This window comes from Thalassophryne amazonica, chromosome 12 (assembly GCF_902500255.1).
Source record: "Thalassophryne amazonica chromosome 12, fThaAma1.1, whole genome shotgun sequence".
Classification (NCBI taxonomy): Eukaryota; Metazoa; Chordata; class Actinopteri; order Batrachoidiformes; family Batrachoididae; genus Thalassophryne; species Thalassophryne amazonica.
This window is the reverse complement of record NC_047114.1, coordinates 60,315,045-60,335,119: the sequence shown is the minus strand read 5'-3', so window position 1 is coordinate 60,335,119 and position 20,075 is coordinate 60,315,045. Positions and strand designations below refer to the sequence as shown.

At 41.9% G+C, this 20,075-nt stretch overlaps 2 protein-coding genes across 2 annotated transcripts in view; both read left to right on the top strand.

Moving 5' to 3' along the window:
• The first annotated feature begins 3,474 nt into the window (after positions 1–3,474).
• Positions 3,475–10,702, top strand: LOC117521253 (dynein beta chain, ciliary-like). The gene is made up of 3 exons (XM_034182584.1): positions 3,475–3,759; positions 9,758–9,967; positions 10,466–10,702. Exons 1-3 carry the CDS (start codon positions 3,475–3,477, stop codon positions 10,700–10,702), a joined length of 732 nt encoding a protein of 243 aa, XP_034038475.1.
• A 202-nt stretch (positions 10,703–10,904) lies between these two features.
• Positions 10,905–20,075, top strand: part of LOC117521073 (dynein heavy chain 11, axonemal-like) — a 138,553-nt gene continuing 129,382 nt past the window's right edge. Inside the window, 4 exon segments of the mRNA XM_034182390.1 lie at positions 10,905–11,060; positions 16,123–16,222; positions 19,363–19,574; positions 19,658–19,891. Of these exon segments, the coding sequence (XP_034038281.1) occupies positions 10,950–11,060; positions 16,123–16,222; positions 19,363–19,574; positions 19,658–19,891 (657 nt within the window). The 5' untranslated portion in view covers positions 10,905–10,949.

The window sequence follows — 20,075 nt, the reverse complement described above, 5'->3', positions numbered from 1 at the left end:
ATCTCACCCATATTGGCCTCTCTTAATTGGCTTCCTGTTAATTCTAGAATAGAATTTAAAATTCTTCTTCTTACTTATAAGGTTTTGAATAATCAGGTCCCATCTTATCTTAGGGACCTCATAGTACCATATCACCCCAATAGAGCACTTCGCTGTCAGACTGCAGGCTTACTTGTAGTCCCTAGGGTTTGTAAGAGTAGAATGGGAGGCAGAGCCTTCAGCTTTCAGGCTCCTCTCCTGTGGAACCAGCTCCCACTTCAGATCAGGGAGACAGACACCCTCTCTACTTTTAAGATTAGGCTTAAAACTTCCTTTTTGCTAAAGCTTATAGTTAGGGCTGGATCAGGTGACCCTGAACCATCCCTTAGTTATGCTGCTATAGACTTAGACTGCTGGGGGGTTCCCATGATGCACTGAGTATTTCTTTCTCTTTTTGCTCTGTATGCACCACTCTGCATTTAATCATTAGTGATTGATCTCTGCTCCCCTCCACAGCATGTCTTTTTCCTGGTTCTCTCCCTCAGCCCCAACCAGTCCCAGCAGAAGACTGCCCCTCCCTGAGCCTGGTTCTGCTGGAGGTTTCTTCCTGTTAAAAGGGAGTTTTTCCTTCCCACTGTTGCCAAGTGCTTGCTCACAGGGGGTCGTTTTTGACCGTTGGGGTTTTTCCGTAATTATTGTATGGCCTTGCCTTACAATATAAAGCGCCTTGGGGCAACTGTTTGTTGTGATTTGGCGCTATATAAATAAAATTGATTTGATTTGATTTTGTAGATGATCCCAGCCATGTGCAGGTCTACAGTTTTGTCCCTGGTGTCCTTAGACAGCTCTTTCGTCTTGGCTATGGTGAACAGGTTGGAGTGTGATTGATTGAGTGTGTGAACAGGTGCAATTAATACAGGTAAAGAGTGCAGAATAAGAGGGCTTCTTAAAGAAAAATGAACAGGTCTGTGTGAGCCAGAATTCTTTCTTTTTGGTAGGTGATCATATACTTATTTCATGCAATAAAACGCAAATTAATAATTTAAAAATCATACAATGTAATATTCTGATTTTTTTTTTTTTGTTTGTTTGTTTTTTGTTTTTTTAGATTCTGTCTCTCACAATTGAAGTGTACCTACGATAAAAATTACAGACCTCTCCATTCTTTGTAGGTGGGAAAACTAGCAAAATCGACAGTGGATCAAATACTTATTTGCCTCACTGCAGTTAGGAACACCGTAACAAAGAGACCTGTTACGTGAACGAGCCAAAGAAATGTGAGCGTTAATGATAATGACACACTACTATGTCTCAACAAACCAGAAATGAGTGCTAGCTGTTGCTTTTATTTTACACCAATGGTGTGAATGAGGCTTTAGGTCTGCTAAGCTAATGATCACATGCTAATGCTGACAGAGTGTAAATTACATTGATAAACATTTTTTTTTTCTTTGCATGGACTCTGAGAACTCATTTAAGGTAATTTTGAGGTTCTGAATCTGAGCTCAGATTTCCTCTATCACGTCACATTTTTTTGCAATCTGCATGTTCTTTATTGCTGGATTTCACAAAAGATGCTCATTCACTCACGAGTTTCACGCCACTAATCATGGGCAAAAGCAGCATCAAACGCATAGTTTTTAATCCAGGTTCGCAAAACAGCCGTAATATTATTTATGGTGCCGAAGAGGTGTGGGAGACTGCAGCTTTTGCTTCAGTGCTTGATGTGACAAATATGTTTTCATATCTCAAAAACATGATGTGATTGGCTAAAACTAACACCAGCTTTGGATTCAGCGCCCCCCAAATTACCCAAAAAATCAGTTGGAAAAACTCCATGCAAGAAAATTATGTTGACCAGTTTTCACCACGTTTGTGATGTTTGGTCGTGAGTGAAACTGGCTTCATAACTGACTGTTTGTCCAGCCTATAATATTTAATTTGTCGGCTGTTTCACACCACAAATACAGTACAGGAAGCTAATTGAAGTGCTAACACTGTCAGAATGCAAAAAGCTCTATGATTATATGTGCTGTAGTTTTTGTTGGGCCTTTTTACCTGTTGTATTTTTTTCTGTTTCTGACAACCACAGTGGAAAAAATTTTTTTGTGTGTTATCCTTCGTCAGTTTGTGTTATGTACATGTAATATTGTCAAATAAACACATTTAAATGTATTTACAAATGTTTGCACTTAATCTGTATGTTCAATTCAATTTCAATTTATTTAATTTATTTAGCGCCAAATACAACAAAGCTACCGCAAGGCGCTAACCTTACCAACCCATAGAGCAAGCACACAGGGCACAGTGGTAAGGATAAAATCCCTCAGATGATGTTGAGGAAGAAACCTCAAGCAGACCAGACTCAGAGGGGTGACCCACTGCTTAAGCCATTCTAAAAGTTACAGGGTTTTTACAGATAGTAAAAATAGAAAAGCAACAAAAACAGAGTCCTTAATTGAAAATACAGTAGAGTCCATCCTGCATCTCTAATACATTGGTGTCCATGTCCACCACCGGTAGGCTGCAGGGCAGGACCTCTGGTCAGTGGTGCAACAGGCGTGGAATCCTGAGGTCAGTTCAGTGCCCGGGGGTGCAGGGCCAGGAAGAGTCATTGGTGTTGTTGTGCCTTGGACAGAGACAAAAATAGCAGAATCACTTGGCCGGAAATAACTGCACCTGAGGCATTAATGTATATTTTACATTATAGCTTAATCAAACATACTCCAATCACTCTCATATTTTAAAGTGAGGCACAGACTAGCACTCACTATCGCCTGACAAAGTTTGATCTGGAACCGGATTGTGGATTTTGTGGACATTTGAACTCAATATTGAAAGCCCATTTGGTGTACATTTTGCATTATATCTCAATCAAAAGTGCCTCAATCACTCTCATTTGTGACAATGAGGTGCAAACTGGCACTCTGAATGAACAGACTAAGTTTGATCCGCATCTGATCCATATTACGGATTTAGGGGATATTTGATTTTAACTTTGAAAAGCACTTTTGATTTTGTTTTATATTTTAGCCACTTCTTCCAGGACTTTGACCTTGCAAATTTTTTTCAAGGTAACAATTTGTGGAATTGGTAACTAGTGTTGGCAGAGGTTTGCGCTCTACGAGTGCAGTGCTCTAATTCACTCATTGTACAGGTTGAAAAATACCACAATTCCAAATTACAGTTAAAAATGGACTAACACCCAACTCATACGTTGATTAATCATCTACAAATACATGGTGGGTATAAATGTTTTTAAGTCTTTTCAGCAGAAAAAAAAATGCTCATTGGGCCTAAGGAATACATACATTTCTTCATCCTGATTCCTTCATCTGAGGAAACATCATAAAAATAACATCTTCTCAGATTTAATAGATCCCCCAAAATCTTGAATAGGGTTACGTCAAGGGTTACACAACAAGCTGTAGTATCTGTTTCCTGCATTTATTTCTACAACTCGTCCATATTGGTCTTCCATCTAGTTGAGTTTGCATGGCTGAGACTACACGCAAAGGTTCAAGCAGAGGAGGTGTTGGAGGAGTACGGTCTCCACTGGATTCTTCAGTCAAAGCCGGGGTGGTGTTGTCAGATGAGAGGGTAGACTTCCTGCGAGAGCTGGCCTTCTGTGTGCTACGAGTAAAAACTGACAAGTGGAACCGCTTTATTGGAGCAGAGGAGAACCAAAAGATTATACTGGATTTCCTGGACCACATCTGGACCAATTGTCTGCTGCTCTTCACTGGACCTGGAGGAACACTACATGCTGGTGATGCTCAGGTGACAATTACACACACACATACACACACATATATATATATATATATATATATATATATATATATATATATATATATATATATATGTATATGTATATGTTCAGTTTTATCACACAGCACAATGCCACAAATGTCGTAATGTTTGAGGGTGCGTGCAGTTGGTATGTTGAATGAATGAATGAATGAATGAATGAATGAATGAAAAACGAATGAATGAATGAATGAATGAATGAATGAAAATGAATGAATGAATGAAAACTGTTTATTTCGAACATTTGATACAACAACAATTACAAGATAGATCAGTAAAGACAACAACAAAAAAGTTCCTACTGTGTACCCAACATGTCCGAAAAGGGGTAGGGTGAAGCATCAGCTTATTTATCCCTACCCCTTCTTCCCCACAACCAGTAATACCCTTTGCCACATATACACATAGATTCCTACACACCTAAACCGATATCAATATATACATATATACATATACATACACATACACATACATATATACATACACACATCAACATACATACACATATACATACACATATATACACATATACATATATACACATATATATACACAAACATAAATATACACCTACACATACCTACTTACATACAAAATACTATATATTTACAAGCCGAAGCAAAAAACAAAAACACCCTAACCCTCATTACCCTTCCTCCTCCCTATACCCAGAAAAAAACATATTTTTGTACCGCTGTTTGAACTGGTTCATGCTGGACATTGCTTGAGCCCCACTCCCAATCTGTTCCACATCCTCACCCCACAGACAGAAATACAGAAACCTTTTAATGTTGTTCGTGCCCACTGATGCTTTAAATTAAATTTCCCCCTCAGACTGTAATCCCTGATCTGTTAAAAACATATTTTAATATTTGCTGGAAGTAAATTGTTTATTGCTTTATACACAATTTGTACTGTTTGAAAATGAACCAAGTCTGTGAATTTTAAGAATTTGGATTGTAAAAATAGTGGATTTGTATGATCTCTATAGCCAGTATTATGAATAATTCTTATAGCTCTTTTCTGCATTACTGATAGTGATTGTGTTGTACCTTTATAAGTATTACCCCATACCTCTGCACAGTACTGTAAATATGGTAAAACCAGTGAGCAGTAAGGAATGCGGAGTGAGTTGTGGTCCAGAATATGTTTCGCTTTGTTTAGAACTGAAATGCTTCTTGACAGTTTACTTTGTATATGTTTTATATGAGTCTTCCAGTTTATCTTATCATCTATTATCACCCCCAGAAACTTATTTTCATGTACCCTTTCAATATCTACCCCCTCGACTTGTAACTGAACCTGTATGTCTGTATTACAATAGCCAAATAACATGTATTTTGTTTTACTTAAGTTTAATGATAATTTGTTTCTGTCAAACCATATTTTCAATTTTCCCATTTCTATACTGATCCTCCTCAGTAACTCCTGCAAATCCCCCCCTGAACAAAAAATGCTTGTGTCATCTGCAAATAATACTAATTTTAATATTTTGGAAACATTGACAATATCATTTATATAAATTAGAAACAGTTTTGGACCCAATACTGACCCCTGTGGGACGCCACAAGCATTGTCCAAGCATGATGATGTATATTCCCCCAACTTCACAAACTGTTTTCTGTTACTTAAGTAGCTTCTCACCCAGTGCAACACCAACCCCCTAATCCCATACTGTTCAAGTTTATTGATTAATATGTCATGATTAATTGTATCAAAAGCCTTTTTAAGGTCTATAAATATTCCAACTGAATGTAATTTGTGGTCTATGGCGTTTGTAATCTCCTCAACTGATTCTATTAATGCAAGTGATGTTGAATTATGTGCTCTGAATCCATATTGACTATCAGTAAGTAATTTATGTTTATTTATGAATTTGTCTAATCTATTATTGAATAACTTTTCTAATAATTTGGAAAATTGTGGAAGCAAAGAAACAGGTCTATAATTTGTGAAGTGGTGTATATCCCCAGTCTTATACAGCGGCACAACCTTAGCTATTTTCATTTGATTGGGAAATTTACCGGTTGAAATGATAAGTTACAGATGTATGTTAATGGTTCTACAATCCATTCAATGACCTGTTTTACCACCACCATATCAATTTCATTTAAATCGGTAGATGTTTTATATTTACAATTATTCACAATGTCTATAATTTCATTTCCATCCACTGCTGTGAGGAACATTGAACAGGGATTTCTTTCTATGAGATTATTATCCCAATCCTCAGGTTGGGAATCGGGAATTTTTTCTGCCAAGCTTGGTCCAATATTTACAAAAAAAATTATTAAAACCGTGGACTACCTCATCCTTATTTTCCTTCTTGACATTATTATCAATGAAATACTGAGGGTAACTCTGTTTTTTATTACCATTTTTGATAATGCTATTTAATATATCCCATATTCCTTTAATATTGTTTTTGTTATTATATAATATGTTACTATAATATTCCTTCCTACATACCCGTATAATATTAGTTAATCTATTTTTGTATTTCTTATATCTATTTTCTGCCTCTTTAGTCTTTAGTTTTATGAATTCTCTATACAGTGTATTTTTCTTATTACATGCATTTCGTAACCCTTTCGTCATCCATGGTCGAGCTTGGATTTTTTGTTTTCTGTAGTCTTGTTTAATTGGACAATTTTTATCATATAATGATGTAAATATTTGTAAAAAAGTTTCATATGCACTATCAACATCACTTTCACTGTATACCTTTTCCCAGTTTTGCTCCTGTAAATCCTTCTTTAGTGTGTTCATGTTTTCCTCTGTCCGCACTCGCCTGTATTTTATTTTCTCCTCTGGCTGATTCCGCCGATGGTTTCTATTATAAATGATGAAAACTGGTAGATGATCACTAATGTCATTGATTAATAATCCACTCACAGTGTTATTCTCAATATCATTGCTGAATATATTATCAATTAAGGTGGCACTACCATAAGCCATCTCCTAAAGCGTTTCAGAGAATTTGACAGAACATCCACCCAGCCTCACAACCGCAGACCACATGTAACCACACCAGCCAGGACCTCCACATCCAGCATGTTCACCTCCAAGATCATCTGAGACCAGCCACCAGCTGCTGCAACAACTGGTTTGCAGAAACAAAGAATTTCTGCACAAACTGTCAGAAACCATCTCAGGGAAGCTCATCATTGTCCTCATCGGGGTCAAGACCTGACTGCAGTTTGTCATTGTAACTGAGTTGACTGGCCAAATGCTCACATTTGATGCCATATGGCACGTTGGAGAGGTGTTCTCTTCACAGAGGAATCCCAGTTTTCACTGTTCAGAGCAGATGGCAGGCAGTGTGTGTGGCGACGTGTGGGTGCGTGGTTTGCTGATGTCAATGCTGATGCCGGCTTAGTTTCTGAGATCTGATAGGACTAGGCTAACACAGAGCAGACTGGCTGCGCATTTAGCCATCAACAAGCTTCTGGCATAATTCTGCCTGGATATTTGACCACTCTTCTTGGCAGAATTGGTAGAGTTCATTTAAATTGGTTGGTTTCCTGGCATGGATCTGGCTTTTAAGCATAGTCAACAAGTTTTCAATGGGGTTGAGCCTGGGACTTTGGGAAAGCTATTTCCAAAGCTTAATGGTAGCCTTATCCAACCCACAACTAGTGTTTAATATGTGTTTGGAATCTTTGTCCAGTTGGAACACCCAATTGAGGCCAACTTTCCATAGTCTCGCTGTTGATTTTGAGGTGACATTGAAGAATTGGAGGTAGTCGTCCTTCTTTATTATTCCATCCATTTTGTGAAATACACCAGTATCACTGACTGCAAAACAGCTGCAGAGCATGATGTTCTTATGTTTGAAAGCCTCACCTTGACTCCTCCAAACATTCCTCTTGCCATTGTGGCCAAATAGCTCAATCTTTGGCTTGTCTGACCATAAAACATTTCTCTATTTGACTTGTCTATGTGAGCAGCTGCAAAATTCAGTTGATTTTGGTACATGAGCTTCTTTACTTGTTGGCACTCTCACAGGCCATGGCAACATAAAACTCGCTTCACTGTGGACATGGACGCTGGTGTTCCAGCAGTTTCCAGTTCATGGCAGGCCTGAGCCTGGGTGGTTCCTGGGTTGTTCGTGAACATCCTAACCAGTTTCCTCTCATCTGAGGGTGACAGTTTGGGTTTTCTTCCAGACTGTGGCAAAGTGGTGACACATCTAACTTGTACATACATGCAGCTGTTTGAACCACTGATCATGAAATGTGCAGTTGTTTAGAAATGGCTCCAAGAGACTTTCCTCTTCTTAGGCCTCCCTGGGTTCTTTGGACTTTCCCAATGTTCTGAGAATTGGTCAATCCAATGAGTGCTGTCAAACACATCCATGCTGGCAAAGAGAAACTACCAACTGTAGTCAATCATGGTGACTAATGAGAAGTTACTAGGCCTTTCCCTTGTCAAGTTAAAAGACATTGTAGAACCTTCAGCATCACTTATTAGAAGATTTAAGTGAATGTATGTATCTATTTGAGTCTGCATGTATAATTTCCCTGTGTGGATTTGAGAAGATCCAAAATAAATCTAAACTCCTGCACCCAATTCTTGTTTGTTACAGTCATTAATTATGTATGCTGTACAATCAATCCACCCTGGCAAAGAACAGTTCAAAGACATCAATAAAACCCCAAAATTGTCATGACATTCATGCCCATAATGAGTGCATGTAAACGTATGACCATAATTGGGCAGCACAGTCTCCTTTGAGGACGGGTGCTCAAGAGGTAAAATATGACACATATGACATGATTTCTCTACTTCCGGGAACAGAAACACAACACTTTCTCTGAGATTTTGGGCTAACCACACACAAACAAAGTGAAAATACAAAGAAAAAGTGACAATGCCGTGGAAAGTGGACATGTGTTGCGGTTTGTTTATGACCTGAAGCTCAACAATGTCGAGGCGGTTTTGCAGGCGAGAGAATGGAGCTACTGTGGTTAGCTGTGTAGGCTAACACTTAGCGACACGACGTCTCCCATTCGCCTCTTCTTCTCCTTTCTACTGGGAACTGAAAAATTGCATTTTTTGCGACTGCTTCGGTGATTGCAGCCGAAAACAAAACAGTACACCATTTTTCCATGTGAAGTTATGCTGTGTATATATTGCACAACGGGAGCGGCTGTCCCCATAAGTGGTCAAATCCTGCGATATCATACAGGGCTCAAATGAGACTGAGCTGCCCTGTTGTGTATTCGACCACAACCACAACTCTGTGTGTGTGTGTTCATATATATATTATACACATAATGGATGGTAAGGAGTCCAACATAGAGAAATATTGGATTCAGAAAAGTTATATTGGACAAGGTGTAGCCGAGGCCAATTTAACTTTTCTTCATCCAATATTTCTCTATGTTGGACTCCCTACCATCCATCAATTGTTATGTTCTCCACCCCCCTCCCAAATTAAGCAAACAACAAAGAGTCAAGTAAATCAGATCAATTTATTTTGTTGTGAACAGCATATGAATGCTTCTAAAACGTCAGTAGCATGCTTGTCTACCTTCTTAGTGTTTTTGGCATCCTTGGAGTTCAGTATTTCCACCAGTTCCTCCTCTGTGAACTCAGCAAGCCTCGCTGGCAGGCGATTTTCTGCTGTTGTTGACATGTTTGTTGCCATTTTTTTTCAAACAGCGTCTGTCAGCTAGTTCCTGACCTTCGTATGCTGCGCTCTGATTGGCTAGCTGTTGGCAGTAAGCTCTAATGCTATTGGTCAGTGGGAACTGATCCAATATAACTTTTGGTCCTAGCCTTTTTGGATCCAACATAACTTTCTGACGCCAAGCATGCCAAAATACAGGTAAATGATGGACAGAAAGGCTAATCTGTGATTGGCTATTGCAATCTGAGTGGAGAACATATATATATATATATAAAGCCTTTAATAATGAAATTTCCCATTTACACTCCATCTAACTTATTTCTTTGAAATAAGTCATTACTTATTTCTGGTGCTTTCAATGCTGTTGAAAGCATTCCTACTGTGTTTGCATCTGTGAAGACGTCCCCACCATGGAAGACCAAACTGTTGTGTGTGATAAAGAAGGGTGTGAAGAGAGTTTCCCACCAAGGATTCAAAAACCAACTCCGACTGGGAGAAGTACCCGCATACCCCATGGAACACCTGCCGGTCATAATCTCAGAGGTGAGCTGTTGTTCCAAAATAAGGGTGTAATTAATGTTCAGTGTTGGGGTTTTGTTGTTGTTGTTTTTAAATAATTAATTATTAGTTCATAAACCTATAAATCCTCTTATGAATATACAAATTCAAAGCAGTTATCTTAGTGGTGTAAAGAGTTGGACTATAAATACTGTATGCAGACCTGGGTTCAATTCCTAGTAACACAACCTGTGTCCATGGACAAGACACTTCATCTGCATTCACTTCACCGCCACCAATGGGCCTCTGGGTAGGCCCTGAAGCCCATTGGTGCCTCTTCACCATTTTTACCAAAAGCAAACTTTGCATGCTGAATTACTTAAATGATTAATCAGTTATCAGCATTGCTGAGTGTTTTTATGTCAGTTCACATATTGATTCATTGCTGAATACTTTCACCTCTATTTGTATGCAAGTCTACTACGCTACAGAGCAGCATGGGTGTTGGTGGTTGCTTGTGTTTTTTGTTTCCATCATGCACAGGTGCTGGTGTGCGTGCTGTCCAATAGTATGAACCAGAATGACTGGCCACGGGTGATCTCTGAAGACATCCACAGACACCTGGAGAGGCTGAGGAGCAAAATGGTGACTCTGAGGGGCCGTGCTGAGGGTCGAACACTGTTGCCCCTCCCGCTGTGTGTTGAGAACACACAGCCTCAGCACATTGCTCTGAGGTCAGTGCATATGGTACTGTCAAAATGTGTCAAGTGTGATGCATAGAATTAACTGCTGCAGAACATTTTTATGTTTAATTCCCTGTGATTAGTAGATGATACATGGAGGCAGTCAATTAGTCGTTTTATGGTGTCAGAGGCCGTTCTGTTGCAGTAAATGTTAGCACTATCAACTGCATTCCGTTGACTGACTTTGTGTCTTCATCAGTCCCACCGGTTGGCCATTGGACCACAGCTTGTTGTACTCTATAGAAACTCTGATAATCCAGTGGTCTGGCCAAATATGGAGTGCCATGAAGAAGGACTCTGGCATGTTGCTGCTCCAAGGAGAACACCCAGGTCCCAGCGTGGAACTCCAATTCTGGAACACTCAGAGAGAAAATCTTCTGGGCATCCAATCACAAGTATTAGAGTCGTGTGCATTACGGTCACAGTGTAAATGTAAAACTACAGCTCCAGCTTGGTCACTAGGCATCTTAAATTTTTATATGTATAAACACACAATGAGGCGGCATGACCTACGTCCTTGCCTGAGTTAAGGTGCACTGACACTGATTCACATACTTGCACGACCTGTGTTGTGCAGGAGAGTAAACCCGTCTTTAACGGGTGCAGACTGAACATGAGAGGGGCGCTGGTGCATGCAATTGCGCAAAGACAATTTTGAAATGTTCAAAACATCCTTCACGCATAAATGTCATGCTACGTGGTGCGATTTGCTCACCACCATGATGTGCAGCTCATCAAGTGGAGTAAAGAAGTGAACAGAGCGAGTGGTTGCATCAGCGGATCGCATCAGAGCGCAACTTGTCTGAATAATTATGAGATGATGAATCTATCATAAGCATACTTTAACAGCTGTAGACAAGAAGGAGAGAACATGCAACTGTTTTACCAAGCCTTGACAATGTAAACATGACAAATAATTACCTTTTTTAGATGGCTCCAAATGCTTTCTCCAGCTTATTCAGTGCGCGCGTGCAAACTGTTGTGTGTTGGGGTGGGGTGGCTGGACGTTTTGGTGTTCTTTTCTTTTCTTTGCTCTCCAGGTGGTATGCAAACTGATTTATTGTCTGTGGAGAAGGTGCTGGCAGAAGAGTCCTTCACCCTCATCAACATGATGTGCAGCACCTGTGTATGGTGCTCACGTGCAACCTTAAAGACTTTCAGCTGAAGCAGATAATGAGATGGCGTTCTGCATTTAAGTCATGTGTGATTCAAGCAGAATTGCCGGGAACTCGACCTTGTGATGTTCGTTTGTGAGACGCTGAGGACCGCGCCTGGGTTTGACACATCGTGCCTGTGAAGGAGGAAGGGTGAGGGACACATGCTGTCAGCACACATCAGAGGTGATTGATTATCTGAATAATTGTTAACATTAACTTGGTATTTTGTTACGCAGTATATTTGAACTTTGATGAGAGTTGTGCAGCTTGCTTCTCACTGCCGTGGCATGCGGACTGATGATCCTCCACCTGTTGTGAGAAGCTGCTCATTTACATAAAGGTTGAATTCGGACCTGAATGTGTTGCTGATAGTGTGTGCCTTTTGAAGGATATTAGTTGTAGCTGCTGACTTACCTCACCTTTTTCTATCCTTCGCAGAGTCGATTTGTCGTGTCCACCTGGGGGGTGTTTGGCGGTGAATGTGGGTCCAGAAGCGCCGGGCTTCGATCCTTTTGGGCGCTGGAGAGCGTGCCGTCCTTCACTCCGCCAGACCGATGCAGTTTTTGTTTGTACACTTTGTTATGCACCAAAGGGGGAAAATAAATTGTTTTGTTATTGGAACCGCTTTCTGGTTGTTTTAGCGCTGGGTTCCGTCAGACGCAGGTCCGCTCCTCAACCCGCGTCGACACATAACAGTAGTTCCTGGCCATTCCATAATGGACCCAGCGGCAGAGGTGGTTCCATTCGCCGAAAGAGTTCAAGAACACTTGGAGAAAATATGGGAGCAATTACAGCATCTCACAAACCAAATTAAACAAACAGATGTCCGCGTTACGGAGCTTGCAGCGCAAGCCATTCCGCTTCCTGCTGCTCCAGCTGCGGCACCATCGATACCGGTGCAGATAACTCCGTCACCCAGAGATTCGGCTTCCGAATTGATTATTTGTCGTCCGGAGCCTTATGCGGGAAACGTTGAAGCTTGTGCTCCGTTTTTGATGCAATGTTCTCTGGTTTTTGCTCATACCGTTGCCCAGCGGTTGCTGAATCTCAGGCAGGGGAGGCGGAGTGCGGCGGATTATTCTGTGGATTCCCGAATTTTTCCTGCTCAGTCCGGTTGGAATGCCGCAGCATTAAGCGGAGTGTTTGTGGTTGGTTTAAATGACCCATTAAAAGACAAGCTAGTAGTCCATGACGAGCCAAACGATTTAGATGAGCTAAGATCGTTGGTGATTCGTCTAGATGATCAGATGAAGGAGCGTGGACGCGAGAGAGGGCGGCCATCAGAACGTTTTTTTTTTTGTCTCGGGGCTTTCCCCGACACAGATCGGGGCCGCCTCTTCTTCACCCCACTGAGGCTCCTCTGACGGGACCTCTGGCTCCTCTTGCAGATGAGCCCATGCAGCTCGGACGAGCTGAGGCCGCTATATTGCCCCGTCATAGAAGCGTCAAGAAAAATAGTGGTGACATCTCTCCAGGTGTTCTGGGACAGGCGAAATAATACACACACACAAAAAAAAAAAAAAAAAAAAAAAAAAAAAAACTTGTATGGGCTAATGTTTTGTTTCTTTGAAAGGGGTTATAATTTGTTTGGGGAGTCAGAGGCTTGTCTGGTGGAGTGAACGACAGGCAGTTAGAAGCCCGTCTGGACTCACTTGATCGTTGTTTTTTTTTTATGTGTCTTTAGGTATTTTTTGTTGGGTTCTGGGGTCGTTTTGTTTTGTTGTTTTTATTATTTCCCTACTTCCCTGACCCCAACCTCACTCGCCCCAAGACCGTTCGTGTTGTGGGCGGTGGGGTGGTGCAGGTTGGTCACGCTGAGCATTCTCAGAAGACCTCTGCACCTAGGGGGGGGTTGTTAGGGGCGTTTTTTCTGGTTTAGTTTGGGCCCGGTTTCACTCCAGCCTCGGTGGGCCTTTGTACCGTTCGTCATTGGTGTTTCCGGGGTGTGATGCAGCGGGAAGATGCCTCAGTCGGAGGGGTGGGCCGATCTGTTGCCGTTCGCCATTTCAGTAGTTCCACCCCTCCCGATAGGCTGGGGTATGGTCGGGGGAGACACCGGACGTATTTCCGGTTTTCCGCTGCGCCTTGGGGTTGGGGCCGGGTTAGTTTTTCCTGTTCCCTTCCCCGGCTTGCTGTTTTGTGCCGTTCACCAAGATGGAGCCGCCGAGGGGCTCTGGGAAGGACCTGGGGTCTTTCAGGGTGCCGGGGAAGGTAACAGGGCTTATCGGTTGTTTTATTTGCCCCCGGGGTTGTTTCAGGTGGTCCTCCGGGGGTTGGTCTTTGATGTTTTTTGTTTCCTTCCGGGTTCCACCTCCAGGGTTGATGGGACGGTCCTCTAGGGGGGAATTGGCTTGTGGGGCCGCCTAGCCAAGTGTGGCCGGGTCTGGGGTTCCTGGGTTGTGGGGAGGGTGCCTCCTGGGGTTTGATGGTACGGTCCTCTGGGGGGCGCCGTTTGCTCCATGTGTACCTGGGGACCTTTGTGGGATTCCGGTTTTGGCTATTCCTCCTGGAACCGGCAGTAAAGGCCTTCTGGGGGGTGTTGGGCTCTGCAAGTCATTCTGGGGGGGTTGTTTGTTATTTTTCTTTTATGCATTTATGTTTGTATTGTGTTTGTGGGGTTGTGTTGGGTTTTTGCATTTGGGCGTTTTTCTTTTCTTCCCGGGGTTGGATGGGACGGCCCCCTGGGGAGGTTTTGGGTGGGTTTTATGTTTTTCTTGTATGTTGGGTTGTATTTGGGACTGTTTTGGGGTTTTTGTTGATGCCAGCCGGCCTTCCAGCTGCGGTGCCCTGTCCTGCTGTCTGTGGTGGACCTTGGGAGCTTTACGCTGTCTACTTCCTGACGAGGACCCTGGAGGGAGGTGCTGTTCTCGGACCTGGTCTGTTCGGTCGCCGGGAGGCTTCCCGTTAAAGGGGGGGTACTGTTGTGTGTTGGGGGGGTGTGGCTGGACGTTTTGGTGTTCTTTTCTTTCCTTTGCTCTCCAGGTGGTATGCAAACTGATTTATTGTCTGTGGAGAAGGTGCTGGCAGAAGAGTCCTTCACCCTCATCAACATGATGTGCAGCACCTGTGTACGGTGCTCACGTGCAACCTTAAAGACTTTCAGCTGAAGCAGATAATGAGATGGCGTTCTGCATTTAAGTCATGTGTGATTCAAGCACAATTGCCGGGAACTCGACCTTGTGATGTTCGTTTGTGAGACGCTGAGGACCGCGCCTGGGTTTGACACATCGTGCCTGTGAAGGAGGAAGGGTGAAGGACACATGCTGTCAGCACACATCAGAGGTGATTGATTATCTGAATAATTGTTAACAGTAACTTGGTATTTTGTTACGCAGTATATTTGAACTTTGATGAGAGTTGTGCAGCTCGCTTCTCACTGCCGTGGCATGCGGACTGATGATCCTCCACCTGTTGTGAGAAGCTGCTCATTTACATAAAGCTTGAATTCGGACCTGAATGTGTTGCTGATAGTTTGTGCCTTTTGAAGGATATTAGTTGTAGCTGCTGACTTACCTCACCTTTTTCTATCCTTCGCAGAGTCGGTTTGTCGTGTCCACCTGGGGGGTGTTTGGCGGTGAACGTGGGTCCAGAAGCGCCGGACTTCGATCCTTTTGGGCGCTGGAGAGCGTGCCGTCCTTCACTCCGCCAGACCGACGCAGTTTTTGTTTGTACACTTTGTTATGCACCAAAGGGGAAAATAAATTGGTTTGTTATTGGAACCACTTTCTGGTTGTTTTAGCGCTGGGTTCCGTCAGACGCAGGTCTGCTCCTCAACCCGCGTCGACACATAACACAAACAGCGCTGCTGGAGCGGTCCTCTGTGATTCAGGATGCGATTAAAGCCATTTTCAACAGACAAATTGCAGAGAAAATGATTAATCCACTACAAAATAATTATTTTATATACGCAGCGTCCAGCACAGAGCACCTGGGAGGCGGTGGAACAAAGCACGGCGTCGAGCTGGGATCACAGTGAGTGGGATCATCACGATGACGTGCGTGCAAGTGCGTGCAGCTCGTGTCAGTGCATCTTTACTGCTTACCAAACCCTCTGTCTGAAATGAGGAGAAATACAATGCCATATATAGACTTCCACAGTATATGTCACAAAAGTCTAAAACAATTCCATTTTACTCATCGCAGTCAGGTTTTTGTATGATCAGAGAACTGTGCGACACTGAAAATGTGTAACATGAAACCAACTGCATTTTATTGTAGATGCTGCACATTATGACCCCTTTAACTTTATAAACTGTCAACAGGACACGTTAACATCCATTAGAATGTTTTATTGTTTTAGATCCAGAACCCCAAAGTGGAGCAGATCATGGAGATCTTGCGGAGTGTCAAGAGCAGCTACTATTCCTTCTTCAAGGACATCTGTGTCAAAGTCAATGAAGGTAGATCAGTTGTTTTAAAAAAAAAAACTGATAAATATTGACACAGGTTTGCATTTTTATACATTTTTTGGCTTTGGGCAAAATAGCCTGCACATCGCCACATTACTAGGAAATGTCAAAGAACACTAGAGCCAATTTTAAACAATATAGTATAATTAAAATTCAGTTATATTAATCCAAGTTAGAATTATGCCATTTTGTTTTTTGACATGTAGACAGAAAGACACAAGATTAATTAATCTTGCAAAGTGTAAAAATTTAAATTATTCCTGAGTTCATATAATTCACTCACTTAAAGTTGATGTTACACTTCAGTGGTGTTAAACTTAACTGTTCCTGGGGTTAATTTTGTGGTAATGGTTGTGTTACTTTGTGTCCCACGCTATACAGAGTACTTGAACACAGAGTTATACACTGGCAATAAGGCAGGTCCTTACCTTATATTAGTTAGCTAAAGATTGGTAAGTCAAATGTTAACTTTAGCTAGCTAACGTTTATTTGTTAAAATATGTCTTCAGGCAAACGTTAGAAACTAACTAATGTTAGCATTCATCCATAGACACTTGACAATCTAATTCAGAGCTGCTGTAGATAAGAAAGTAAAGGCTATAAAATAAGACAGATCACTACTTAAATCAAACTACTGCATGATCCTTTGGCTTGCACCTCAACCATAGACTTAAATGAACCATTGCAATTAAAGTGAAACCTTATTACAACTTTTACTTCCTCTACATAGCCACATTTGGTCATCTTCTCTGCAATCACATATGACTATTCCAAGCCTTATCCTATTTTATATAACAGCTGAGTGGATTCTTGTCATTTGATCGGTTGCATGTCACATGGATTAGGGCCCCTTCACACATAGTATGAATAAGTACAAATCAGGGCGAATCACAGCAGAACACCTCGTATGAGCGAACCACAAAACATCGAGCCAACAGGCAGGCATGAATGAACCCGCTGCGACGGTGTTGTGCACACAATGGTGTGGTGCGAGCAGGAACACAGTGCAAGCAGCTGGGATGTGTGGCACCACATTGTGCCGCTGATGTGGTGCAACACAAAATAAAAACCAGCTATATAATTAGTGAATATCACTGAGTTGATATAAATAATAAATGAAAGGGGATGCAATACAGAACCACATGGTTAAATAACCCTGGTTATCCACTCACGGGATTCGAATCTGCAATTTACAAAAGCTCTGATTACCAGACAGAAACTTTAGCACTGCGCTATAATCACTGTCTTAGAACAGGAGCATGAAATGACTAAAATCAACAAGGAGATAAGCTTATTTTTAAAAAAATAAAAAAAGCACCATGATAATTGACCAGCGCCATTCGTTACAGCATATTTCTGCTGATACGTGACTGAAAGTGGCATATTTGTCTCACTGTTGGCTTGTCTTATAGTCCTGCAGTGTGCCACTCACAGGACACGCGTGTCCTGTCAGAGAGACGTGACATTCAGATCACCTGCTGTGTGTCCACATGAGCTGGGGGTCCGTTCCAGCTGGGCAGCCTGTCAGTGTGCACGCTGTGCACGCTCTCCAGCCCGTCGCAAAAGCAATATATGTTTTTATGTATTGCCACGTGAGGACAGCAAGCAGACACACATAGGTGTCCGCCAAAACATGGTAAGTACGTGTTCTGCAGTTGTGACGTCCAGAACCAGAGATCTCAACACCTGCAGCTGTCAGCGGACAGACCCCCTGTCACTCCAGCGCACACACCAATACACCATCTGTACATCAATATATCAGCAACTCATGCAAATGAGCCCCCCCCCCCAAACACACACACACACACACACACGTTTACGAATGAAGGTGGGAGCACAATACACGCACGATTCATATGCATGGCACGTGTGTGTGCGGGGGAGCCAACACTGGCATCTCACATGTGTGTTGCTGTTTTGCAAAGCCACACTCATGGGGCACTTAGAGAAATTTCACATCCAGCTCGACAGTGACTGTTGTCATGCTAACAGTGCGAATAGCCACACATTTTCTAAGTGCCAAGTGAGAGATGTTAGATGTTCGTGTGTGTCAGCTGGAATTTGATCAACACCTGCCATGAGAGGGTTTGATGGGCTCTCACAGGGCACACGCTGTCTTTCAGCCTCTGGTGTGTGCAAATAGTTGTAGCAACAGGTGTACAAGGTGTTGGAGACAGCTACGATTTTACACATATTGCATACAATTCCTGCTTCATTTATGCGCAATTTGACCACATTTGTAGTATGTATGAAGGGGTCCTTATTCATACCATTTGCCATTGTGTTTCATTGACCGTGCAATAGTTCTTCTTTAGTCATTTTGGTGCTATATGAAATGTGCTATTGCACGTCTGACCACTGTGCATGCTCACGCTACCAGGGGTGGCATTTAGCTAAACATTGCAGAGTTTGTTTTGCCGGCGGATGACACTTTGAAGGAGCTAACTGACGCTACTAATTCTTCTAACACACACACACACAAAAAAAAAAAAAAACAAATCCACTATGCTGTAAGCCATCTGGAGGCATGAAGAGCTGTTAGGATGAAAAGCTGACCAAATTTCTTATATGATTTTGGAAGTACATGAAGTCAGTGCACGCCATCACGGACTACATTGTCAGAATTTTGGACTCCAATTTAAAGTTTGTGTTGGACTGTTAAGCACCAGTGGAATGCCAAAATATAAGTCCCTTTTCTGTTGTTTATAAATTATTTTAGCCGTTGTGTAAAATGAGTAATGAATGTTTTTTCATTCTTTCAATGGACTGAATATTTAATTCGGTGAAAGCTGGAATGCTCCATCTTTCCCCTCATGAAATATTCATACCATTGAATTCATAAACATTAATTATTTGTATACTATCTAATTTCAGCCATGCTTTAACACTTCAGGTTTTGTGTCATTGTTTGGATATTTTTATTGGAATATTAAACATTTGTGCTTGGTTGAATCCACAACCTTATGTTGAAGAAGCACTATAGGAGAGTTGAATTAAACTTTGAGAAATAACTCAGACACAAATGTTTTAACATGAAAATTTTTTAAATAACTTAAAATAACTGTCCTGTTGTATTTGGCTCTGAGATTTTAATACTCAAGTTTATCGCTGTGTGCGTGTGGTGATCACAGCTGTGTTGGAAGCAGAGGATATAACGCTGTACCTGTACCCTCTGAGGAGACTGATCAGCAGCATAGAGGAGAAGAGTTTCCCACAAATAGACTCTCTACTTCCACCTCTTTTTCACACTCTTTGTCTCATCTGGAGCCAATCCCAGTATTACTGCACTCCTCAGCGCATGGTGGTGCTCCTGCAAGAATTCAGCAATCTGATCATTGAGAAGGTATGAGACATTATTGTATAGGTCAGAGAGAGAAAGAGAATCATAAACTGTCATAATCATGTAAAATGATTTTGTGTGTCCAGGCCTGTACCTACCTTTTACCTGAAGAACTCTTCAAGATGGAGCTTGAAGAGGGGGTGGAGAGAGTGCAGATAACCATTTCAGTTCTGAGCACCTTCAAGGAACTGTTCTGTACTTACCGTCAACGTATCCCCAAGTACTACAAGCACAATGAGACAATCAGGCTGTGGGACTTTCCCAGTGCATTTGTGTTCCAGCGTTCAAATCGCATTGTGGAAAGGCTGATGATGATTGAGGTACATGTTGTTAGCACAGGAACATTAGAAAAGTGCAGATCTAATGGTTAGTACTCAAAGGATGAGTACTAACCATGAGTACTTCATTTTGACTAAAGAAAAATTTATGTTAAGAGCGTTCACCATTTGTGAACAGCTTTACAAGTACCATCAAAGAAGCAGTATTAGCTGTGGTGGCCCCCAA

Excerpts from the sequence above, each read along its gene's own strand:
- LOC117521253 (XM_034182584.1), top strand. The coding sequence starts at position 3,475 with ATGGCTGAGACTACACGCAAAGGTTCAAGCAGAGGAGGTGTTGGAGGA. Across the intron at positions 3,760-9,757 it reads TACATGCTGGTGATGCTCAG|TCATTACTTATTTCTGGTGC; the intron begins GTGACAATTACA and ends CTTTGAAATAAG. Across the intron at positions 9,968-10,465 it reads TGCCGGTCATAATCTCAGAG|GTGCTGGTGTGCGTGCTGTC; the intron begins GTGAGCTGTTGT and ends CATCATGCACAG.